Source organism: Parambassis ranga, chromosome 2 (assembly GCF_900634625.1).
Source record: "Parambassis ranga chromosome 2, fParRan2.1, whole genome shotgun sequence".
Classification (NCBI taxonomy): Eukaryota; Metazoa; Chordata; class Actinopteri; family Ambassidae; genus Parambassis; species Parambassis ranga.
In genome coordinates, this window is record NC_041023.1 from 10,594,583 (window position 1) to 10,621,773 (window position 27,191).

General features: G+C 43.1%; 1 protein-coding gene across 1 annotated transcript; it reads right to left on the bottom strand.

Moving 5' to 3' along the window:
* pard6gb (par-6 family cell polarity regulator gamma b) lies at positions 1-24,279 on the bottom strand. Its single transcript, XM_028424353.1, has 3 exons — positions 23,951-24,279; positions 20,153-20,375; positions 1-1,550 (listed from the first exon to the last, which is right to left on the bottom strand). The coding sequence occupies exons 1-3, from the start codon at positions 24,020-24,022 to the stop codon at positions 502-504; spliced, it is 1,344 nt and encodes a 447-aa protein (XP_028280154.1). The 5' UTR covers positions 24,023-24,279; the 3' UTR covers positions 1-501.
* Positions 24,280-27,191: the final 2,912 nt, after the last annotated feature.

Below are 27,191 nucleotides of genomic sequence, written 5' to 3' on the forward strand. Positions count from 1 at the left end.
TTATTGTAAGACAGAATAATTTATTGAAACAGATACAAGGATTTGATCACAATCGTCAATGCATACAAGACCTATTAAAAACATACTCAACACAGCATTTTATCAGAATATAAGAAATATAGATTTACTCTTTAAAAACCTCCGTAAGCAACCCCAAGTTGGTCCCAGTAATGAGAATGAAAAGGATCTTAATAAAAGTGGTCACTAAGAAACATCAGGCTGTACATTCAGAACTATAGCATACAGTGGACTCACCTAAAAACAGTTATTTGTTCTGATGCTTGTTACAAACATACAAATCTTTTCATGTAAGACAAAGATGACTTTTAAAAATACAAGTAATATATACATTTTCCTTTTTTTGCAATTTCCTGTTATCAATGATCTGTAAAAAATACACAATTGGTATCTGATGGCACACACATGCTCATATTCATCTGGCCTGGTGCTCCAGTTAGTCTCTGAGCAGTTGGGATGTTTATGTCTCTGTGTTTGTGAGTATTATAGGGTAATGACGGTGCCATCCTCCTCCACCCCTCCCCGGGGAAGAGCAAGACTGTGTCGTGGGTCCGTTTTGAGTGAGCTGAGGATTTTGTGCAGGCTGCCGTTGCTGTGGCGGAGGGCTGGGTTACTGCTGTGATGTGGAGGCTGTGTGTGCTGGTGACTGTGCTGAAGGTTCAGGTCTCTGTGGAGTTGGTAGCTGAGGCTGCTGTGTTGGTGATGGTGGGACCCTCCGTTGAGACTTGGCTGGGAGTGGAAGGAGGCGGTGGAGACCACTGATAATGGACGTGTCGGGGGGCTTGGAGGTGCTGCTGGGCCTGAAGCTGTTGATGGAGTCTGCTGGTGTGTGCGAGACAAATTGGATGCCAGGGATGCATTGGACCGCTGAGAGGGGCGTTTGAGGCTGCTTTCAATGACGATGTCTGCGTCCTCATCGCTATCCAGGTCATCTTGATAACTGTGTGCTGCAGAGGACATCATCACGGCTGGGGCCACTGATGAACTCGGGTAACCGGTTGACCCACTGCTGTCAGACGACTGGCCTGAGCTGCCTGAGATTCTGCTGCTGCGCACCACATTGTTGCGCTGGTTCACCGGCTTCACAGTCACAATCAGGTTATGACTATTAGCGATCATCATATCTGTGACCTGGTCTAATGACTTTCCCGTCACCTCGATGCCATTCACCTCCAGCACCTCATCGTTAACTGCCAGCAGCCCGGTGCTCTCTGCCAACCCTCCAGGCACCATCCGGGAAATGAAGATTCCTGGGACTTTCTCCAGCCCGTGCGGTGTCACCCGCACACTGGTTCCATCTCGGATATAAAAGCCCAGCGGCTTGTCTGAGCCGTGGCGATACAGCCGAACACGGCGATGAGATTCAGGTAGAATGTCCACATCAATAATGGAGGAGACAGGTCGGAAGTCCTGTGGCATGCCGATGCGGATGTGAGGACGCTTGCGGGCGATGTCGTTGTTGCGCAGTGCGACCACTGCCTTCTTTTTACGAGTTAAGGTGTTGGTGCCAAAGTTAGTGTAGTCCACCTCTTCTGCAAAGACACAAGGGGGACAGACAGAAAAGAGTTAGGACGTGGTTTCAGAGTTATTTGTGTGCAAACAAAACAGGCTTAACATTCTTTCTGCAGCGTGTGCTGCTATCCTCCGTGTTAAGGTACCTACAGGCAGCTACAAAAAAAATGTAAATGATCTCTTTGGTATTTACCACACCCTTAAATCAAACCACCTGCCTTACAAACTCAGCAACCTTTTCTTTAAACTACTCACAGATGTGGCTGCAAATAATTTTTCTGTCAAAGACCTGCTAATCATTTATACAATCCAGATGTGACATAACTTTAAAAACAAGAGCTATAAATAATCACTTCAGAATGATGAATCCAGCCCATGTCAGAAAAATGACACTTGAACTGGAGTCACACCGAAAGGCTGTGGGTGTGAGTTTGTTCGTAGAAAACTGCTGAGTGTGCAGAGCATTCCTGTGCTGACAGATGTGTCCCACCCTTCTGCTACCAGGCAGCAGCTGTAGGGTTTCCCTGTTTGCATTTCTGCACCCACATACACAGGTACTCACACACAGTACAGTTTTGTGCATTTTAAAGCCAATTAAAAGTCAACAGTCCTGCACTTGTTTGTATTATCATCACAAAGGCATACGAAACAATACATGTGGAAAGAATGAGATCACTGTGGAAATCTCAGTTAAAACGTGAGGTTTCCGACCACAGAGTTAGGACAATCGATGGAACATTAAAGGCCTTCTTGGTAGACTAGATCACTCTCTTTGTCAGTAGGAGACATCTACACAATACCAACACCATTGCCAAATATGCACTTAAACAAAACAGAAGAAGTATTTATGCGAGTTAGAAAGTTAGAAGAAAAAAAAAAACAGTGCTCTGTGGTGGATAAATAACCCGATAGCTCTCTTATCTTCCATTTCTCATGCAGGACAGGAAATCTGGACACTGTGAAGCCTGATGTGACAGGAAGCGAAGCTCCCCAAGCGGGAGCATCAGCTCCACCACTTCTATGACAATGAGTCATGTTTGCCTCACTGTTAGGGACACTTTTTTTGTAATGAAACAGTTGTGTGTGAGTTTGTTGAAGGTAAACAAACACTAATATTTGGCCCCATCTTCAAACGTTGAAACAAATTTCCCAAGCAGAGCCAGCTGGCCTGGCCAGTCATCCCTCCGGCCTCAGTGGAGTGTGGACGTCTGCCATACAACTCCCTATGCAATGCTGACTCATCATTAATATATGTTGTTTTCCTTTAACACCTCCTTTTCACCTGAGCAGAGCTGTTGACTAAAGCAGTGGCATGTTAGTGGCTGCTACAGAAGAGAAGAAAAGGAGGGTCTGGGGTAGAACCAGGTTAAGGGAGGTAGCTTATGAGAGTCTGCAGTACACATGGGGCACATGAGCCAGGACTAAATTGGGGAAAATTAGAAACAGGACAAAAATAGGAATGATAAATGAGTGTTAGTGAAATAGTAGATTGATGCCTCTTGGCACAGCTTTAAGAAATGTTGTCAAGTGCTCACACACTCAGGCCAGGCTGCTGTGCCTGATAAACTGTTGCTGATTTAAAATTAGCCATTTTTAAAATGTCATTTTTAGTAAAACCTTCTAAATACCATCAAACTTAAATGCATGGTATTCTTAGTGCATGTTGTGACAGAATCTGATTTGATTGAATCCAGACAAGGCATTTGCTACAGGGGAATTTCTGCCACAAGTGCAGAGCTCCCTGATGGGATCCATATTGCTGGGGAGTGCAGCAGAGTCTCATTATGGGTCTTTTGTGGAACACCCTCTCTTACACACCCTCACCTCAGCCTAAAACCAATGCCTCACCAGGCTATAATGTATTTTTCAATCAGAAATCCAATGAGTACAGCTGTGTAACATCACACAACCCATAAGGAGCATATATTGCTGTACGTGTGGGTGTGAATGAATGATCATGGAGTGACAGCTAAGCACTAGTCACTACCTACATTTTAAAGAGCCTATATAGTAAAAACATACAGTAAAACCTAAAGTTATTGTATGTTATACTGACAGTTGATTAACAAAAAATTAACTAGCATTCATCAGCTTCAAAATGTGAGAATTTATGAGCTTTTAGCAGCAGTAAGTTAAATAAAAAGCAGGTAATGAAAGTGATGGCCTAAACTCTATGACATCACAGTATTTGGAGATGCTAAAAAAGATGCTAAAATGTGTTTCTATTGCAAACTGACTGTATAAAAGCAGGAGAAGTAGCATCTGGATCTGAAAGCTGTGAAGTGAATCAGGTCTGCACCTGTTCTAATAGCCAGCAGGGGGCACATTTACTGGTTTCACTAGAAGACCCTGCTTCTGACTTGATTTGTTAGTAAACCGTTTTCTAATGAGTTTATGGTCTAAAATTCTCTTCAGTACAGCATGTCTAATCACTGCATAATTATCTGTTTTACATTTAGAGCAAAACAACTGCAATGGTGTCAACCTCCTGGATTTAAAATCCACAAACCAGTGTGTGACATCATCACATTTTGTAGTCTATAATTTCAAAACTAAACACTATGGTCTCCATGAGAAAAGTTGTGTGTTGACTGTGTTAGCAGAACCTAAACTAAATGTGACTGCAGCCTGGGAGAATTATCATTATTATCATTTATTTACCCCCCCCCCTTTTCAAATTGTGTATGAAATACTGAGCTACAGTTTTTTTTTTTAAAAAGGTCAATAATTACCACAATAAAAGCCAAGTAAGGACCTATCAGGTGTCACAGCTTTATATTTCTAACGGCGTCCTGCACACATGTTCCAGCCAACCACACAATAGTTATTGTAACAATTCCTGACAAATCTAATCCCTGCTACACTGAAGCATCATGGGTAAGCCAACGTGAACCTGCTGATCAAAGGCTGCCGGGCCACTGCCAGGCATCTGCAGGATCAACAACACCTCAAAGCTAAAGCCTATTACAGGAACTTTGTCTCTCAGTTTGCTACTACACAGTATTTTCCCCATCAAGTGCAATTTAGAGATCACAGTATGGAATATATGATAACAATTACACACATTAACTGTGTATATGTGAGTGTGTATGCACACAGCAGCTGTTTGCATTTACCCTTAACTTTGCTTTGTTCTAAACTTAAGGTCAAAGAGTTCCACTAACAGAGCTGCTAACAGAGAGGCTAAATGCTGACAGAGATGGAAAAAACACTCTTTCACATAAACAACTGAGGATCAGAGGGGGTAATGGACAGACACATTTTAGTGGATAAAGAAAGAAGATCAAACCAGTGGGACGTCTTTTTAGAGATACTAAAGCCATGATGCCAGAGCCTTACATGGCTTCGACCCTTGCGAGGTCAGAGGGAGACGAGGTCAGAGGTGAAAAGACGGCTTCTGGATGACTTCTACATTCTGCTCTCTCTGTTGATGTGTGTGGCTGCACACATACCGACATTCAAGGAATGTGGTGCTAAATGAGGCTAGTGATATCTCCAAACAGGTTGAAGATCTGCACAACTTCACAGAACAGGCACCAAAGCAAATGGCTGTTTCAAGCTTACACTCACACTGCTGTGATGTGATTCATCACTGGCACATTATAAATCTACCTGCATACTGAGGATACGTGCTTAGAAAAACTTTGGTTCTGGTTTCTCAACTACTATCAAAAGCCCCATGCTGTTCTTAAGCTTACGTAGCAAAGGAAAAAAAGGCAAACCAGTCTTTGTTCCGCTGAAGCCCACCTCTAGTTAAACAAAGCTGTGAAAAGAAGGCGTTTTAAAGTCCTACTGCTTTTCCAGCATCTCCCATAAAAAGCAAGGACCTAAAGACTTTTATGATTTACCATTAGGCTCGCTGTGCACACTTGTTCCTTGCAGGTCTTCTTACACTTCCACCGAAGTGGATGATGACAAAGAACCACAAAGACAATATACTCCCAGATTCTTCATAATTTGTGATGTAATGTGAGTAAGACACAAGAATGAATGAAGGAGATAAATCAACAGGAATATTTGTATGAAACATGTGTGCGAGTGTGTATACAGTTCTGTTAGACCGTTACAGACAAACACCTCCTGGCTTTGCATAAGTGCATATGTGACACAGCGGCCACAACACAGCCAGCTACACTGACACCATAATTACTACATGGTTTAGACTAATGATGTTTGCAGAGGTGTTTGGGGCCTGCGTCATGTGTGATATTTCACACAGGGCTTTGTGAAAGTTGGCACACTGTGTTAGATATTTTGGTTGTACCTGTGTGAGAGAGCAGAGGAAACACCAGCTATGTAACCGAAACAGGGCCAGAAGTGATGCACATTTTTTAAACTTGTGCATGCATACAGTGTGCATCACTATACACAAGCCTTGTATGATTGTGAATCTCTGGTAAATGAGATGACTGGTAAAAGGGGAATATAATTAATTAATATAAACAATCACCTTAAAATGCACCTTTTCTCCTTGTACTTCAGCTTCCTCCCACATTCTAAAGATGTGCTTGTTAGCGAGTGTGTATGGTTGTTTGTCTGTGTATGTTGCCCTGTGATGGACTGGTGACCTGTCCAGGGCGTACCCTGCCTCTCACCCATAGATAGCTGGGATAGGCTCCAGCCCCCCGTGACCCTGTGCTGCAGGACAAAGCGTGTTCAGCTGATGGATGGATGGATACAGATGCCAGCAGCCCAGCTGAGGCAAACACATGTTCAAATATGAAATTTTCTTTTTGTAAATTATTTAACCATCTAGGTTATAAAGTATGTTCCGCACAGTCTTAGCTATTTCTCTGCAACAGCTCCGAGCCAAGAAGCCATCCGACTCAGTCCGCCATTCCAGCCAACTGTCTGCTCACTGTAGCTTCACATTTACTGTGACACCCAACCACTAGTATTTTATGGTTTGAGGAAATTCAATAATTTCTTAGGCTGAATAACTGAAAAACCCACAGGATTATGTAGAATGCAGGACAGTCATGATGTATGTCCACTGCTTTCCTCCTCCACGCCTTTACAGTATAGAATATAACCTCCGGCCTGTTGCTCGGTCGTAGCACATCCAACTACAGTCCCTCTATGCAAGTGACATTCCTGCGCCCCCAACAACCCCCTCCAGCCCCCATCACAGTCCTCATCCAAGCGTGACAAAGTGCTTAGTGACAGGAGAGACCGTAATCACTGGAGAGAGGGAGAGAGAACCGTGAATAGTGCTGCTAGACCCTGCTGCCTTTTGCATTAGGTCACTGGATGCTGTGGCAGTGGGCTTCATTCCTGGGCCCCACAGACACACATACACACATACACACAGCTGGAAGCTACTCACTTTCAAAACCACCAGGAATATGGCACAAAGCACGACAGGATGAAACATCACATGACAAGGCGTACAATAGAGTACAGTTAGCGTGTGCGTCCACTAAACCATTTCCAGTTGTGTCTTTTGCCCTTTTTGCATTAGAAAGGACATGGATTTAATGAAATGCAGAGACTTTGCATTTGCTTTTGCCTTATAGCGTGGGGTCAGACATAACTGGTATTCATGATTCTCCAGTGGTTTTAAGCAACGCGTCCAAACACAGAAGAATGAGCTGAATAGCACATTTCTCTAAGGGTAAAAACTCACACACATCTCTCCTATAACACCACATCTTTTACTAGATCAGTCAGGTTTTTATCTGTCAGTATAAAATGCAAGACACATGAACCAAAACAATCAGTATTAATGGATGTCTCTGCTCCTCCCCCAGTGGAGATGGCTGGGAAGTCTATCTGTGTATTTAGGGGTCCACTGCTGCCAAGATTTTCAACTAACACTAACATGGAAAAAGAATCCAGACAGAATAAAGACTTTTTTTTAAACATGCAAACATATTTCACATTCTTGCAGGGGTGGTTGAGGGAGAGCCTGAATGGAAATTTGGAGGAGCTCAATAAACCTATGTGGTTGTAATCGACAGCTGCACTGAAGGTTTACTGGAAGTTTCTGTGATCTTGTGTACGGTGTGGTGTTCTAGGTATATGGAGTAAATAAGCAGAGGTGGAAAGTAGGTCCAGTTAGCCGCAACTGTGCCTTACCATTCACATTTGTAGTATTAATTCTAGTTTTAGTAAAGGATTGTATGCATATCTGTGTTTACTTTAAACTTCTCAGTCCAGTCAGTGTATTAGCTTCCTTCCTGCTTCTGGTAAGAATCAGGTGAAATCATCTGCGAAACACTAGTTTAACCTCCTGCAAAATCCAAACAAATCCAGGTTCTAAAGCTCCTGCATGGACATTCTGCACATGCTGGGTAGCACACTGCACCACGTCCATTCCTTCACTCCCTTCACTCATTTTACTAGCAGTTACTGCGGCACACAGGGGCTGGGCTGCACATCTGGGACACGTTAAGTGGAGCTGCCTTGTCTGCTCTGTGCTGGCCCGGCCCGCGTGGCGTGGGGCACGGAGAGAACCACAGGTTCATGTTTTGCTGCAGGTATCAATCACACTACTGACTCCACAAACCACCAGTTACTTTATGCATACGCATGTACAACAAATGCTGGGCCAAATCACGAGGGAGGCAGGGGTTAAAGGAAGGAGGAGGGCATTTAAATGGGAGTATGTGAGTGTGTGTCGTACCTAAGCAGATTAATCTGTGTAGGAGGGGGTGGAGGCTGACGTGCAGGCTGAGGAGGGGAGGGTGAAACATGAAAGTAGGCGGGAGGAAGAAAGCGACGGAGTAGACAGGTTTTGCATTCCTCCAACTTTTTAAGAGGAATTCTCCATCAAGTGTTCCAAATTAAAAAGTGCTGCTGGGGGTTTACTAACTTTCCTTCCTCCGTCTTTCTCCTGCGTTTAACCAACTACTGCTTCTGGTTTTAATCCAGCTGCCTCTCTCTACCGCTTTCTGCTGAGCATATGCATGTTTTCAACCCCAAAAACACATGCTGCCGATTTAAGCTTCCCGAAGTCTCCGCTGCCATGTGGCTCACAGGTACCCGGGCAGCTTTCACTGCTCATGTGAAGACATAAATCTATGTGGAATATGAAGTTCAACTCTTTACTTACGAAAAGATGGTGAAGCAGCATTTAAAAGAGAAGAATGAATGTGGAGTTGCACAGCCAGATTGCAGAAACAGGAATGAGGGGAAGTAGATTCTGGCAGTGGATGGGTGACACAAGTCACAGCAGCAGACTTGGACTTGAGTCCTTGCCACCTGTCTGGCCTTCTGTTTGTGTGAGAGTCCATGTGAGCGGGTGTATGTGAGAGTGAAGGGAGGACTTAAGGATCAGACTGAAAACAGAATGACTTTAAATGCCCCCCAAACTATGAGCAGGAGTGTTTCCTGATACTAACCAGTCAGTTTCCTGTATGTCTCACACACAAACACAACATTCTCATTTAAGAGAGACACTCAGAGGACATCCTAAAGACAACTAAACAACATAAACTAATGTTTAATGAGCCGCGGTCTAAAGGGACTTACTCTTAACTGGATTTGCTTCACTTTTCTTAATAGAGAGAACAATGTTTATGAGTCCTGTGTGCACAATATTCATGAGGACTCACTTTAGGAGCAAGAAGAAGACGGCAGCATGGTTCAATAAACAGCTTGTTGAGATAGTTTTATACTTAAAAAAATGAATAAAACTCAAGTGAGGGTGTAGTGGTGTTCAAATTATTCATGTTATTTAAATAGAGGCCACACAGGCAGAGAGAGTTCTGAAAAAAACGAGTCCACATGTAAAAAGAATGCAGTGGTTGCTGCTGAGGGTGGGTGACCCAACATTTTCTTTAAATTGTTAAAACCACCGAGACGTGCAACAATGTATTTTTGTCAAACATGGGAAAGACTACACACTATGGAGATTTATGCTGTGATCAATTGACAGCTATTGATCACAGAAAGTGGTATAAAATTCACGATAGGTGGTGAAACAGGCGGAGTAGTTGCTGTTTTTGGTGACCTCCAGCTTCATGTTTTTAAACTTTCGGCTCCAGTCTGAGCTGAAGTTACTTCCTAATCTTTTATCACCTGCAGGTGACAGACAACAAACAGACTAGGAAGATTATAGTCTCTTTGGTACTCTCACTGTCGAACACACACACACACAGACTGTCACATGTGACCACACACAGGCCAAGAAAGGCCTGCAGGATGTCACAGAGGGGTAAGGAAGTGAGGCAACCAAGGAAGTAAACACACACACACGGCATTTAAACACAATTTTTTTTGTGTAAACAGCAAATGGCCAAATTTTAATATAATTTAAGCAGTGATAAACTGCCTACTCACAGGAAAACATAAGAGACTGTGGAAGGGTGAAACTGCCTGTGTTCACAGAAAACCTCTCGTCTTACAACAACTCACAGGAAAAGCGATCCTTTGTTATGAGGCCGTCTCTGGAGACATTTGTCTCATTCTCACCATGGGCAAGAAAAAATAACCCATCACACTAGTGCAGCTCGATTAATAAGAGGCCAAAGAAAATGTTGTTTCAGAAGCAGAATGAGATCAGCTTTATATCTAAGCACATCAGCCACACATCCACCCTGTCTATTGACAGGCTCAGCAGTCAAGTGTGCTTTGTTTTAAAAAAGAATCAATATGGCTGTTTTGGCGATATGCTTTTTAATTGTTAATCCAGTTGGATGACAAGGTGAGCAACCCCATTGAGCTCTTGTCACTTATGAACACGGGTCAATGAAAAGCCCCGTCCTGGCCTCCAGGTGAGGACAGCCCCATTCTCTGAATGTGACTGGGAAAATCCTCTGCAAGCTTGGACAGGCTTCTCTCCCATTATCCCTAGTACCTGAAACACCAACTCCCTCTCTTACACAACCACACAGCATAACTGAACACTTCCTGTGTGTGGTGACACATATCCTGCTCCTGCTTTGCTCCACTGACTCCATTTGTGGTTTACTTCACCCAGCTGGAGCCAAATCATTCCTCTCTCTCTCTCTCTCTCTCTCTCTCACACACACACACACACACACAGCATGTCAAAACTGTCTGTGGGAGTATTTCCACATGAGCTGTCAATGTCCATTGTTTCATGGAGTCTCTAGGACACAATTCACATCAGGACAAGAGTCAGGCTCGTTCCTCCCCTCCTCCATTCTTTTCCTTCCTTTCCAATCCTGAATTGCTGAGCTGGCCTAATTCAACCACCAACTTGTGGCCCACATGTTTAGAGAAGGGGGAGGGTGGGTGGGAGAAGGCGCAGTGTCTTCTCGTGTGTCTGTCTGTTTCTGGCCTATGAGTCAGAGCAGCTCATAAAATAGAATATTTTACTAAAAACAAAGGCTTCAGGTTAAAATTCGATTTTAATGCTGCATTCATTCAAAATTAGCTCAATCACACACCTGACATGTTTGTAACTAAGGCTAAGAGGTATGTAAGATGGGCTGCAGCAACTTTATAGCATCTTAGGTAAAGGACATCTCCATGCTGCTTGTTCATTCACTTGTTCTTAAGTCAAATGTGTGATGTCCAGATATTGCCAGCTCTGATGATTTGTGATGGCCAATCACAAAAAAACATTGCGCTCAGTTCTAGCCAATCAAGCATTTGTCTGTTGCATGTAATGGCTACAAGTGCTGTGAGCAGTGGGGGGCATGACAGCTTGTCTCATTGTTTTAGCCTCATGACCTACATAAGGCCATGGGGTTCTTTAGGAGGGACTCATTATTTCCTGTCATTTTTCGATACTATCTCTCTCTCACACACACACACACAAAATCAAATGTAACAACTTTAAGCTAGCAAATAAAATTCCAATTTAACAATTCCTTTGGAAATAAAAACAAAATATCCATGCAATGTGTCTTAAAAGCGACAACTTTAAAATATTCCTGTTTTTCCCCTTAATAAACAAACAACAAAATGGCCTCTCATTCTGTCAGTGTGGCTTGCCCACAAGGGGATGCAAGAAAAGTAAACAACTGCAAAGAAACAGTTAACTCCCTCTCAGCAGACCATTTCAAGGAAAAAACCCTGCACAGCTAAGAAATTAGATGTGGCACACAAGTAGGCCTTTTTAAATGCTGAAGGCGAAAAGTCTGTTCAAGGTAAACATGCATGTAAACATGTGTTTGTGAACTCACACTGGTACACACACCATGAGAGAGGCTCCACTAAACAAACAGCAGAAACCACACTAAACAAATAATAAACATGGAGTCTGACTTAGACCGACTGGTGTGTGGAGCAGCACAGTGCACATGTTTGCTCAGGCTTTATGTTAAGTGGATTTAGATGTAGATGCTTTTTTGCCTCTGGGTTAATGAACTTTTTTTTTTATCAGGGTCATCGAATAGTGAAAATAATTGACTTCACATGCTACATGGTCGGGCACACAGTTTCAGGGAACAGGGAATGTTCAGGACAGTTTATGTGCATCTAAAGCAGGAAACAGACTCATTTTAAAGGAAAAGGGTTAAGTTCCATACTTTAAATCTATCATCTACTCCTAAAGGTACCGTAGGTGATAGATTTATGTCTTAAGGTCCTACGTGTTAGCTTTATCTACCAGCATGAACCTGTTTCTGCAGCCTCCACATGGCTAACCTAAACTGAGCTGGGTGGCTCTGAGGCTAACTTTGCCAGTAGTGAGTGTGTTTGCTGTGGCTGAGCTGTTGAGAAGCAAAGTCAGTCCCTCCTTTGTAATTATGGACTCTGAAAATAACTCCTCGCAGAGGCAATGCAAGGTTGATGTTGTGCTAGCTTGCAAGCAATTCCCAGGGCTCAACTAAAATGCCAGAAAGCTGCCTGGTGTCAGATGAAGTATTCCGATTGTTTAAAAGATTATGAGAACTCTTGTGAGCAGTTTTGAGATTATAATGTGAACCAAAAACTCAAGACGAATTAGCGGACGATCACAGAAACCTCTAATGAAGAGAAAGCAGGATTTGATCTGATAATCACACAAACACACACACACGTTTGAAGCCACCTAGCATGCTTTGATGAAATCATGTAAACTAGGATATCCTCAAAGGACACAAATCCTCTGCTCAAACATGCACTTGTGATCACAACATCTACATGTGTAGATGAGTGCAACTTTTTCAGAGTTACACATACACATATTTCCACAGATGCACACTCGCATAGCATGCTTGGCCTTGTCCTTCAGCAGAGCTGTAATTAAGGAGGAACTGCAGTTAGCAGTCTCACAGTGAGCCGTCTCTAGACAAAACCAGCGGCTCCTCCCTCACAAACCCACTAACACCCACCCAGCATCCATATTTCCCGCTCCCTCTAACCCCAAGTCTTCACCCTCATCCCTCACTTTGCTCACGCCCCAGCCCAGTTTTGGCCTGGGAATTTCCACTGCATTTGTTTTTTTAGGCCAATTTTAGCATTTTATGGCTAAAAGAATACATTCCTACATTTACCTGCAATTCCCAACACATTACGGGAGATAACATGAATTTAAATGTGCCACAATGTTACCTGAATCTGGATGCATACATTAATCAACCACATACACAAAACAATTATTTTCTCTGATCTAGAGAGAAGCACTGGATCATGTATTACCATTGGTTGTATGGTAAGTGTGCCTAAACAATAGCTATATCCGTGTCAGCTGATCCCTCAACAAATCAGTGTTTAGTGTTTAGTGTTAAATGATAAATTAAATATTACAATAAGAAAATCAAATATAATGTTTTATATGGGCCTAAAACAACAAGGTAAAATCCTGGTATTTGGAGTGCATACAGCAGGCGTGTCCCAACAGCCTGCTTTAGTTTCTAAAATTAGGACAGAGAAATCCAAAACAAAGCTCTAAACACTATTCTGATGACAACATACAAACAAGCACATAAACACAGAGCAGAAAGCCCACGCACAGTCACAGGATCTCATTCCTCTTTCATCATAAACTGGGGGAAAGAAATAAGGCACTGAAGTATTTCAAGCTTGTCGTCTGTCTTTGAAAATTCATGCTGCTGAGGAGTGGCAGCGGCGGCGGCGGCTGTGGATGAGGAAGTTGTTTGTTTGTCCCTGAAGGACTGGCTATATTCATCACATTCATCACACAGTTCCAGAGCCTGAGTATAGATGCAGGATGCAGTCAATTATAACTGAGCCACTGAGTTTCTGAGAATCAGAGCTGTCATAACAGAAAGTCTGCTGAGGTGTGAAGGCATTGCTGAACTGGGAGCAGCTGTGTATAAAGTATGAAGAGCTCCAAATCAACAGCACACTTCAGGAAATCTGCATGTCAAATACTCATTCACATTTTTTTTTCCAAAACTAACTTTGACTCACTAGTTCAAAAAATAAACAAATAAATCCATGGGATGCCCTGGAAACCTGACAGACACATGATAGAAGAGGTGCCCTGGTGCAGACACTCCTGTCCCACAATGTCTGGAAACTTCATTGTGGGAGAGCGTGGGCACAGTTCAAAGCGGGGTCGTAAACCAAAATGAAAGCAGGAACTTAGGAAACACAAACACCAATATAGTTTTGACAAACACAACAACCCTTGAAAGTTTAATTAAAATTCAGGGCCTCCCCTCCCACGACTCGACAACACAAACAGGCACTGCTGATGTATGAACATGCTCTAGCCTGAAATGTTTAGTTAGAGGTTAAAAAGTGCTGTATATTCAGTGTGGATTGATCCCCTTTATTGCCAGCTGACATGATTTACAGCACCATCCCAGCTGCTCTGCTGTAGCTTTGCAGTCAGGAGCACAAAGAGAGGCAGCATCCCATCAGACGTGGCTGTTGCTGCTCCGTCCTGCCCGTGGCAGGAACCAGGCATCTCCATCACACTTTAACTACGGCGGGCTTTGTCTGAACTGAAGACACGCAGAGAAAAAAGGCCACACACAGGTTTTATTGAGCAGCCCACACACACTACCTAAAAGCTTTTTACAGCACTGAAAGTTTCCCCCGTAGAGACAGACCTCTATTCGGTATAGCATGGAGATACATGGAGACACACTGGACACAGTGACCACACATGTCTGAGAAAAAAGGCTGTGCATTTTCCTATGCTGCTGCCCCTTTATTGAGACCCAGATGTGTCACCAAAGTATCTGTTTAAATCTTACAAGAGTGCTCTATAAAAGTCTCATACATTGGTCATGCCACCTCTGCTTTCACAGACCTTCGCTCTCAGACCACAGGATAGAGGTAGACCTGCTCAGTCCACCTTCCTCTCCCCTCCCTGCCTGCCTGTCTGTCTTACTATCAGACTGACTCCCCATTGTCTGCTCTGGTTTTCCTCCCCCTTTGCCCTTGACTATTGAATCACGCCTAGCCTCCAATATGAAAAGAATGAGGATCAGTCTAAGCAGATACCCAAAACAACATTCTTGAATGTCTACCAGGATGGTTTGCATCATTTTGTTGCCATCTGGTAGAAAATGTACACTATTAGAAAAGAGAGAGCAAGGTGGGAGATGTAACCAAGAAAAAAAACAGCATGACATACATTCATTAAAGAGTAGGCAGAGCATTGAGTTGTTATATTATAGTGGTCCTTTTAAAGTAGGCTCTTCATAGCACAGCCTGGGGCCTCTCTCTGGTAACAAGCACAAAGACCAGATGTAAATGGAGTCACAAAGGCATACTGAGTCTAAGTAATAAGGCAGGGCCTCCACATTATGATGAAATTAGACCTTAGACTGAGGAAAAGGTTCTTTCTGCTTGCATGTTAGGTATCCATCAAACAGCATCCAAAATGGAATCAAAGGACAAACATGACAGGGAAAATCTGAGCGTTGGCAGGAATGATTTGTGAATTATCTATACAAATCAATAGATCTATTCTAATCCAGTCTCCAGTGGACTAACCCAGCTTAGCGAGATCTGACTGGGATAAACAGCTAGGACTAATTACTGACGTGGCTCTTTCTCTTGGATCAAATTCTTTACCATTAACCTACAGCTACCATGACTGAGCACTGGCTTCTGCCACACAACCCCATTTACTGAAGAGGACATGTGGACCAAAGTGCACGCAGTACACACACACACACAACAGCAGGCACGTGTTCTCAGAAGCCCTTTGGCCATGGTGCCAGAGTGACCAGATGTGCTGAGTGGATGCCTGCAGCTGGCCACTGGGACAGGAGCACAGCAGTGACTGTGGCTCTAAAATGTACAATAGCAGGCTTAAAGGACCTACACAGTGAAATCTGCAGTGTATTTCTCTTGAATTGTGAGGATAATTTGTACCTCACACTGCTTAAATTAAGTGTACAGGGTTTAGCTAGCGGTAAGTGAGAATTTCAGTGTCAAGGTAACACTGAAGAGAATGTAATATATTATATTACTGGATGTTATTATTCTAGGATATAAGATTCCATGAAAACTGAAGCGATCCGAGTTCAACAAAAGCAGAATCCAGACAAAACAAACCTCCAAACTTTCTCTCCATTTGAACATTTGGACTGGATTTCAATCAGAAATGAGACCATGGCCATGTTCTTTTACTCTTCGCTCTGTCCTCTCTTTGACAATATCTATATTCTGTATGGTGGATGTCTAATGTTTGACCAGTCAGAATGCCTCCACAGTTGGAAAGGTCTGGTCAGGTCAGAATAAGGTGAAACCTGTGGCTCACTAAAACCCCCTCACATCTGTGTGCACCAGATCCTCCTTTAGAAAGTAATATTTTCATCATGCTGATTCATCTGTGATTCATTTTAAAACGGCTACTCTGGAATGAAGGAAAGCGACCTTTTTATTCTCAGGCATTTGTTCTTGTTTCCTTAGTAAAAGGACTGGATCTCAGAACAGAGCCACCTCCTTATGGTCATTATGACTAATACACTGAAACTATTAATAAACTTGTCATTCATTCAGCATTAGGTTTTTTTGTTGTGACTTTTTCAAACTTAACAGGTCTGAGTGGAAGTGATGGCCACACTTCCAGCCTGCCAGACCTTTTTTCTGTTAACATTATACAGTATTTCTGCACTTTGCTGATGGAAGAAGTGCAGACATGAAACACATTTTCTTTGATCTTCCAGCAACTCTGCTGTCCAAGCTGTTGTGAAACAGCTCAGCATTAACTGGCTCGGCTGCCGATACATTTTGGTGTGTTTTATTTGTACCACATCCCTCTTTAGTTTGGCTGATGTTGGTATCTGAGCCTAGTTTTCACAGGTGTGGAAAGCAGTCGGGTAGCTGGAGCTGTAAACCCCCTCAGCACTGCTAGATATGAAGCCACGCAGACCTGACCTTGGCTTACCTCGACAGCTCTATTTATTTAAACTTTTAGCCCTCTGCCAAACAGGGGTCTCTTCTCTTTGTTGAAAGTTTAGTCTGTGTGCAGGCCACTGGCACTGTCTACAAAAACAACTGCATTTTCCCCATTAAAGCCAGCTTTCAAAAACAGGAATGTGCTTTGCTTGGATCAAGATGCTCTTTTGTCTACCATGGTGTAATTACAGGTAAAATTTCAATATAATTGAACACACATATCCTTATTTGAACCCTATTTGTCATCCAGTGTGCACAAATCTTAAAAGCCCATCATGAAGATTACAGCGGTCATTACTGCAGAGTGGAAAATTAGAAGCTATGAACTACTGCCTGCTTGACTGTGTCAAAGTTTGCCAGCTTTAAAAAGCTTTTCAGCACATTACCAGGCTTCATTCTCAGGCTCTATTCTACCCTAAAGATTAGTTCATGGGAGAAGCTTAACCAACATTTATATTTATCTTTGGTTTAATACCAGGAAAAAGATGGTGAAATGTGGAACCATTAGTGGCCAGTGGACAATTTCCTGCCTGACTTTTCTTTGCCTAAAATAATGAGGCAGTAGACGGAGCTCCTTCACAGTCTTATCTCCTAATTTGTATTATTTTGAGTCAGAATATTACTGAACAGCTCATAGTTTCCTTGAGCCAGCCACAGGACACCAGGGTTTAGTATCCATTTTTAAACTTCAAACACTGAAAAGAACATTCCTGAAATTTAACAATCAATCATCAGTTGACTACACAAGACATAATTGCCACAATCACACCCCCACACGTTGGACCAGCCGAGGAGTCCACATCCACATACAGAGCCGCTCTTTCACCACAATCTTTTGATGCGTCCCATTTCTTTTCCCATCGCACCTCCCCCCCTCCCGATTGCATGAGAAATCTAGAAGTGTCCCACAAGTACTTTGCCGTGTGAAGTGACAACCCTCCCCCTCCACACACACATACACTCAAGACTGCTGGTTATCCACAGTATCTTATGTAATGTAAAGTGTAAAATACCACAGAAGGAAAGGAAAATGAGCCCTGGCATGGCTTTGTATGCACACACAGCTGTTGCTCCAGCTTGAATCTTTGCAACAATTCTACTCTGTTTCAATTATCAGTAAAGAGGAAAAGTTATGCTTTAACTTCTGCTTGATCTGACTAAAGACACCCACCCCTGTAATTATCTGTCATGAGAAGCTACCATTCTCTTTAGAATAAACCACAGAGGGTACAAGTCATTAAATATTAAGAAGCTGCCATTAGTGCCCACAGGAGAGCAACAGGTATCATTACCAGACAACTTCGGCACGTGCTCAAATCATTTAAGCAACAATGGGAAGCTAAGCCCGGAAGAGGAGTGTCAGGTAGATAAAAGAAGCACACACAACCACACACAAACACAGTAAAATTCATTGTCACATGGAGGAAGAAAAAAGTACACACACGCAAACACGGGACAGTCCCAGATAGGTGATCTCATAGTGGAGGGGGTCGGTCTGACTGACAGCATGATAAAGTACACAGAACTGAGTTATTGGTCAACCAGGGCCAGTAGAGCAAAACACTGCTGTGTGTGTTAGTCTTTTAATACATCACTGAACGTCTGGTCCCCTTCTGTCCCAACTCTGTCCCTCTTTCATCTTTAACTGGAGACAATGTTTCAAAACTCTCGCTGGGCATTCCAATTGTATGACTGTTTAAACCTGACAAAAGGTCAAAAAATCTCTTCACACAGTTTGTATAGGTTTGTGTTTCATCTGGGGGTGTCTGCTGACCAGGAAGGGGGAAGATACACGGTGACACCACCACTGATGACCCACACTAACAGGCTGGTACTGACCGATGCATTATTATCTCACACAAACATTTTGTCATCCCTCACTGTGTGCAGGGCATCTCCTCAGAGACACGAGGTGCTCCTTCACACACACATCTTTGTGTGGCAACCAACAATAGACTACAGTGAGGCTTAGGATGATCAGGCTGCTTCAGCATCAGTCACAACAGTGCACATTCCTCTAAACCACATCGCCATGTCAGCGTTGTGTTTACACTACCGCAACGCTAAATAAGCCCTAGTCTGTGCAGCAGCAAGGATCGCTCTGTCCCTCTGGGGTTTCAGGGGATTTCTACTGTATTAAGTGTTATGGGTCATGGCAGACAGGCAGACTGGGATACAGAGAGAATGTGACATGAGAAATATAACCTTGGTTTACACACCAGTGGAACATCTATTGACTAGGACAAGGCAGCACAAAATAAACCTTTGGCACTTCTAATGGGACAGTATAATCAATATATTTCTCTTTACTAGAATAATGCCACATACAGGAATATGCCAATTACCTTGTACCTTTAAATTTCTGAAAACTGTCAAATAGGCGAAAAACTAACTTCTCATTTTAATTTAAACATCACCGGCAGATGTCTTATTAGTCATAAACAGTGAGTAACTCTGGGCATATCTCATGCTGGAAATCTGCAACAACATTGTTCACTGCACTGCGGACAGCTTTTGTATTTGAACCACTAGAGGACAATTAAAACAATACCCTGGAGCGTACATGTTCATTACACAACCGAGCCGGGGACATTCCAAGAAGGATTGAGGGTATGAATAGATGTGAATGGTGATGGATTCATTTGTATGCTTGCTGGCTGGACTGGCAGGCAGTCAAGACCCACTCAAGAGTTGGGATCAATGAGAGGCAGAGATGGAAAGAGAGTGGACTTGGTTCCCATTCAGGGTTCCACGGTGTTGTCTTTGAATAAATACACACACACGCACACACACACAAACACACAAACGGAGGGAACCCAGTAAGGAGTCTCTCTTTTCATGCAGATCTTTTGTCTCTCAGTAATGTCTGGTATGCCGGGATACAGGCTTTGCTCAATGACCTGATTTCTATGGGGCTGCTGAGGCACCAGTCTGTGTGTATGTGCGTGTGTGTGTGCGCGCATGTGTTCATCTGCCTGCAAGCCCTTCCTTTGGATAAGGCACAGGACTTAGCTGGGCAGACAGACACAGACGGAGACTGATCCAGCCAATAAGAGGGCAGGAAACAAAAACATACAGACACACACACACACAGAGGCCTGCATGAACTAAACAAAAAAGCCTTGAGACAGACATTACGGGATGAGGAAATATTTTGTGGGGAGACTTGATTCGAGTCAGTACGATAATTACAGCCTAAAATGCAGTTAATGCATTAGGTAATTGTTGTGGTTTACCAGTTACCAGTTTAAACTAAGTTTAAGATTAAGGAGATTAAGATTAAGAATTATTTTATTAATCCCTGTGGTAAGTAAGAGATTTTAAGTGTTTTAAGTTTAATCTTCAGACCTTTTGGTGAATAACAGCATGTTAGGAAAGTGATGCAGTTCAGAAAGCTTACCTTGTCTCTGTATGAAGATCCTGAGCAATGGGTGAGCTGTGGACACAGCTTTACAGAAGTTGTCATCATTGTTAATCGGCAGCAGGTCTCCGTGGACGTCAGCATAACCAATCATCACCTCCATATTAGCAATGCGGTGAATGTGCAGAATGAGTTTGTAAAACTCCTCAAACTTTCCAGGTTTGACCCGGTCCACAGAGAAGCGGCGGAACTCTGCCCCATACTGAAGAGGGAAAACAAAGAAAACATATTACAGGAACTGTCAGTGTGGCAAAATAACAAACAAGAAAAACAGGAAGAGGAAACCAGGATGCCACAGGCACACTTGTGCACAAAATGAACAGGGTGGAAGTCAGCTGATCATAGGGTCATCACCTTTGGGAAAGCCTGCAGCACTGAGGAAGCTGCTTCTAAGTTGTAAACAAACCAATCTAGCTAGAATTTTGCAAAACTGGTTTCAGCCAAAGAACATTCTGAGCATTTTCATTACAGTCCTTCAGGAGAAGGGCAAAGGTACTTTTCAAACAGCAAATAGCCAAAATGCTACAGGAAGGAGAACTAGAAGAGCAGGAACTGTTCCCTCAACAAGTGTGACTGCTGTTTAGAGCCATGAATTAGCCCATCAAGATAAGATGGCACCAGGATCCAGCTGAATCACTTCCTGCAGGAAACTGTGGCTGCCTGTCACAATCCTATCATCGCAAAGGTACATTTAACCTAAACATCACCTTCGAACAGCAGGGAAAGAGAAGGGGCTGCTGTACATAGAAGAATACAGGCGGATGAGTAAATAGTCTGCATTTTTTAAATGACAGTGGCAGGCAGCCACACCTCCTACCCACTGTTTATGCAGATAAGTGCAGACTTGAACAATTGTGCTTCAGCTTTCCTGGCTAGGTCACTGAACCACCAATGGGAGCTTGACTGAGGGTCACGATGAGGTCATCATGTGACTCACAGACAGCTATACAAAAGACGCACAAAAGCACAGCTCAATAAACCACAACAACAGAAAACTGCAGCAGCTCCGGTGTCTGAATCACAGTGGTAATTTGTAGACTAAGGTGCTGTTTGTTACTGTAATCATCAGCTCGCAGCGGAGGGAAGCTGACAGCAGAGGAGCAGAGAGGAGAGATGATCAGGGGAAGAGGAGGAGGAGGAGGGAGAGGAAAACTGCTGACAGAATAGCAGAAGAGCGCAGCAGTATACTGACTGGGAGGAAAGAAGAAGAAGAGCGGGGGATACATTAACCAGCACTGTAATTAGAAGATGACATATGAATTTAAGAGGAGGCGTGTTAGGAGACTACGGGGATGCCAGGCAAGTGTAATTTGCTGCTAGTTTCACTGAAGGCAGCAGAGGCACACACATGAAGCTGTGTTTAAAAGGCCTGACACCGAACTAGGAGCCCAGCTAATAAAACTCAACCTACATTTAAAGATGCTGACAAACAGGTTTGTCAGTCTGCATTAGGCGTTGCATTGCAGAAAGTGAAACCAACATATGAATAAAGTGCAATTAACTTTGCAAGAATTCAACATGTCACACTTGACTTACCAAACAATAATTCTATCTGCACAACAGGAAGCTCAGTCAGTGCTCTGACTGTGAATCTCTGCTTGGCACATTGTGTCAAGATCAGTCTGAACAATCTGTTTTCAGCAGCAGTACTGGGCCCTCGGGTACGAGCAAGTCTGAACACGGCGCGATTAATCACAGGCCTCAGTACTAACTCCGATCCTAAGAATACTTCACTACAAGCGTGACATCACCTGTCCTCCTGGCCTATCGGAGCAAAGTGATGGCCGACAAGCTGAAACATGTCTGAAGAACTCAACTGACACAGTGGAGAAAATGGAAGATAACTGACTCCTGTCTTTCACCAACACAAGCTTCAGCAGAACATTCTGGAGGCTCACCTGAGAATTCCTCTACGGGCTCTGAGCATAGATAGAAGTATGCATCGACGACTGCAAAGTGAACCACAGCAAATACTGAGGTACAAACTGAGAGATGGTGATGAATTTTTCAAACGTTAAAAGCTGGATGAACCAAAGGGAGTAGGGGGGGGGGGGGGGGGGGGGACTCCACCCAGCCTCCCCTCCTACATCCCCTCACACTCTGTGATAAGAGCTTTAAGTGAGTGAAACCAGCTCCTGGCTCAGGCTCTACGACAGGCAGCCAGACACCTCCAGTGTTATCCCTGATAAGCTTATCACTGGAACAGTTTCCCCCTGAGAAAACCAAACACGAAGCAGTGAGAACCAGAACAGAACATCAGATCACACACACACAAGATCCCTGACAACAGACACACAAACGTCACATCTGAATCTGCAGAACATTACCCGCTGTTAAACACATCTGTGTGTTTTCATACATTTTCTGATTGGAGCCTTGACGTATTGATTTTAAAATCCACACAAAATGACTATTATTATTAATCACCGTCACTTTCCATTACTTATTGATTTCAACGCACCGAGGTGCTCGTCAGCTACAACTCTTTCTGTGACAGCAGCTCAGAAAGTGGCAGGCCTACTTTTGTAGATAAGCATTTTGCTTTTTTACAACTATTCAAATGTGCTCAACTGTCACTTAGCTTTAGTCAGGTGAAACCAAATGGATTCACGCTGCTTAGCTTGCTTTCTGAATGTGGTTACTGTCGCTCTTCAGAGCACAAGAAACTGATCATAACAAAACCAGAGAGAGGACAAAGTGTCACGTAACGTGATGTAACACTAAGAGTGATGACGTTTGTCTGATCCAAAAATGGAAACATGCCACACGGTGTGTGTCAGTGAGTCAACTCTGCTGTGATGCTGATGATGATGCTGGTGAACCTGCCCGTTCTCGCCCAGCAGCTGCCGGCGTCTCAGTTCCACCCACAAACAATCTCTAGGAAACTGACCGCTCCTGTTTGTGCTGCAGAACTGACCGACCCTGCCTCAATGCACAATCACGACCCTTTGATGTTCTTGTGTATTTATGCTCACTGCAGCCCTAAAATAGCTGATCCATCTCACAACAAGTCACTGACCTGCCATCACCACGCCACTGAAACTGGGCAGCCAAAACTAAAAAGTGAAAAGGCCTCTGGGACCTAATGAGTCACCTCTTGTGACACATGGCACTCAGTGTGAGCTCAGAGTAAACACACATGTACCTACTTAATTAAAATGTTGGTTAGAAGATATTACTGAGAGATTTTGGCACAGATACAAACAACTCTGGTATTATTTATATGAATCCCACTTAAATACTTATCAAACAAAGATAGGATTTTAGTAAATAAAACTACCTTCTTTGCAAGTCTAAGGTGATCCCAGTGAGTGTGACTAGCCCTGACAAGTGAAATGTTTTATGAATAAGTGGTCTCCATTACATGACAGTAGAATTGTTGATGGTTAAAGTTAATTTATGCAGACATTAAACAGTTAGTTTCTCACAAACAGCCAAAAACAAAGAGCAGGCTGAAACGTTGTAGCAAAAAAACTTGCACTTCTGCGGCAAAAACATCCGACTGAACAGGAACATCAGAGCAGCTCCGTGACAGACCGGAGAGAGAGAAATCAGCACGTTCTGCACGATCAGAAAAAAATAGTCTAAAAGCAGCAAATTATACAGAAATATCCAGGAGCTGCGAGGAAGATCCGCGATGAAGAGTACACTGTGTGTCTTTAGCAGCAGACAGTGTGTCTCTACGAGCTCCGTTACGGGACGACCATGTGAACATTATAATGTTCTCCCTAACCCACATTTACGCGCTTTAAAAATCACCCATCCTTCCACACTCACCTTACTCTTCACTTCCACCGCGTTACAGTCCGCGTTACGCAGAGGCTGCGATTTATTAAAGCTCCGATTCATTTTTTTTCGTTGATTGGATTTTTTTTTCTTAGAAAAAGTTCAGCCGCCTTTGCCCGCAGAAAGAGGGGCTCCCAGTCAGTCCTGCTGGAGTTTCTGCTCTACAAGCCGTCCGCTCGCGTCCTGCAGAGGAGTTGGTGTTTTTCTTCTGATTATTGCTCCTCTTGAGTCTCTTCTTACCGCGCTCCGCCTGACATGAGAGAGGACTTCACGGGAGAATCAGAGGTGAGCGACTCGCCGCGTTGACTTGGGAGTGTGAGTTAAGTTTTGAAATGACATCAGCCCTCCTAAAAAGTGGGATCTGGTGGTGCGTTCGCGTGCAGCTCGTAATTGATAACGTCTGCTGACATGACTTCGGGGTAATCCAATTGTTACGGCATAAGCCAGTAAAACTGTACACACTTAAACCATTGTATTGCAATTATTATGCCTATAATTTACAGATCATTTAAGATTAGAAATATTATATATTACAATTATATAGCGTAATAAATCACGGTAACGCAGCCACCACACATCTTTTTATATGTTAAATGTCGACCTAACCATTTGCAGGGGAGATTTTATTTTAATAACGACAATAAATCTGGACTTAAACTTTGATTCGTATATCCATAGCTTCATATCCTTGACATTTTCTTAATGACTAGAATATTTCCAGTGGCCGTGAAGGCCTCACCACGCACACAGGACCTCCGGCGCGCCAGAGGACGCATTTCTCAACGTTTTCAAATCCTTTGGTTTAAAAGGCCGGATTCATTAATTCTAATGAAAGATGGTGTAAGTTAAACTTCAGCACTGCTCCCCACATAAATCCTACTTAAAGAACGTTTTAGTGGAGGATTACAAACTCACAATCTGCGGAGGAGCTTCGAAGAAAGTGAGTTTGACGTGTTGGCGCTTGTAGGCCCAAACATTTTCCACCATAAATGTGAGGAATATATCATCATTATCTCTGTATATAGTGATAATAATATGTAGCTTATGTGGACCTGAGCCTCATTTCTCCACTTTTTGCAAAAGAGTGTGATCACAGCTGGAAACGTATAAAAACATCAACCCCTCACTGACTAATTAGGACCTACATCAGTTAGACACTTGCCTGCTGCATACAGTTTATCATATTACATGTAAGGACAACACCGTGGTGATTAATTGACTTCTTTCTGATGCAGGTTATTAAAATGTGTAAGGAAGCATGTTCTAGAAACTGCTGTTACAGGACACCTTTGCTCATCAAGACCCGAGAGGCCCCTCTTTCAGCAGAAAGCTTCATGCAGCAGGCCCCCTCTCCAAGGTAAGAATCCAGTCCCTTCACCTCCAGACTGAGTGAGAACCAGCCGATGAGGGGTACTCATCATCATCAGCAGTGATAATGAGTATCCCTGACTGCTCTCCTGCTTTACAACATTCCTGAAGCCGCTGTGTACAACAGCTGCAGACTGCATGGCCCCCTCTAGTAGCTGAAAAGGTTGCTGGTTTACTCACCACAGGAATGTGTTGACTGGTTACAAACCAAAACCAAAGGCACACATACAGATACACATACAGGAGTGCTCTCTCAGTGTCATAGTTTCATTCCTATTTCTTCTTTAAAATGTTTTTTTATTTATTTAATTATATATTTCTAAACATCATATTTAGTCAAACGAGACCTGCATGTTGACAAACTCTCAGTAGCATGATTACAATCAATAAGACTTTGTTTACATTAACATAATACAACAGTTGTTAAGTAGTTATTTTTATTACTAATGAAAAACTTAAAATGATGCAAATGGCGTGGTAAGTGACAACAATCTACGTTCAACCTATACTTATTGCTCCCTCTATGGGTTAATATTTGGTACTGCGTACATCCTTCTTAAGTTTGTACCATGAATTAATCGGTACACTGAGTTTGTTAATAGTTTGTTGTGCTACTTAAGTATCTTGGGACTGAAGTGGTGCCTACAACAAAGCATTTTGACTTCTTGAAGTAGGGGATGAAAAGAACAGTAGAAAAAAGGGAATATTAACACCCACAGTCATGCGCCAAACCGAATGGAACTGCTGCTTTGGTCACTGCATCAACAAAAATCCAACATCTATGAATACAATTCCACTATAAATACAAAAAAGAGACCCCATTAGACCTTAAAGCTTAAATAAAGTAAAGAAAAATGACTGTGAAACTAGTCAAACCTTCCAAATATGACAGATTAGTTTGCAGTGACTGCAGTGACCAGCAGAGGCCAGCACACACCTATGTAAAACACAAAGGGCTTTGTCAGGCACAGAGCGCTGACACAACAATTACACAGCATGTTATTTCCCTAATTCATCCTAAATGTGTCTCATCATGTATGTATGTCTGCATGCTGGAAACACGTGTTGTTAGATGGGGAAAAAAGGACTTGGCCTTTTGAACAGACAGCAGCTGAATGTATTTTTAGAAATATGAAAAGAAAAAAAAAGGATGAAAATGAGGAGAGGAAGAGAAAGTAAGGAGCAGGAAAAGGTTTTTTAGAAGCGTCTTCCCCTTTATGCACAAGACGGTTGCCTTATACTCACAGTTTTAATCCTGCTAAATAAGTCTGGGTTTAGGTGGTCCTCTGCTGGTAATGTTAGAGGAGACAATTACAGTAAGATGAAGAGATACTGGCAGCCATCCATCCTGTGTGTACAGGCTGAAAAACATCCGGAGCTGGTTATTTAGACAGCAGGAGTGCCAACCTAAAACCAGCCAGAGCAGCGGAAAGGCCCCTGATTCGCCCCTGATTCACCCCTCCGCTCTGTTCTGCTCCACTCACTCTCTGATTAAAGAGAAAGCAGGAGACGCACAAACACAGATCCCAGGTCTTATTGAACAGACAGCCAGGTTGTTCTTTAGCATAAGTACGAGTATGGCCTTTCTTGTAGATCATGCTGACTCGTGACACGCTATCCGATCCTCCAGCCTCTTGACTATTTCTACCTAGTGGCATAAATTAACTGTAGTTGCAAAATGGAAAATGTCCTTTTCTGTTCTCTGCGAGTATGTCTGGGTATGAGACAGAGAGGAGGAGGTGAGAGTCTGTGGAGGAGGTAGAGAGAGAGACAGTGAAGTGAACACATGCAGAGTTGTTGGCAGCAGGATTTCACCTCGGTTATGGCTTGTCTAAGTAGTGCTGATCATACATCTGCTAACATT

Coding starts and splice junctions, on each gene's coding strand:
- pard6gb (XM_028424353.1), bottom strand. CDS start 24,022: ATGAATCGGAGCTTTAATAAATCGCAGCCTCTGCGTAACGCGGACTGT. Junction 20,376..23,950: donor CGGTGGAAGTGAAGAGTAAG/GTGAGTGTGGAA, acceptor TTCCCTCTTCAG/TATGGGGCAGAGTTCCGCCG. Junction 1,551..20,152: donor GATCTTCATACAGAGACAAG/GTAAGCTTTCTG, acceptor GTGTCTTTGCAG/AAGAGGTGGACTACACTAAC.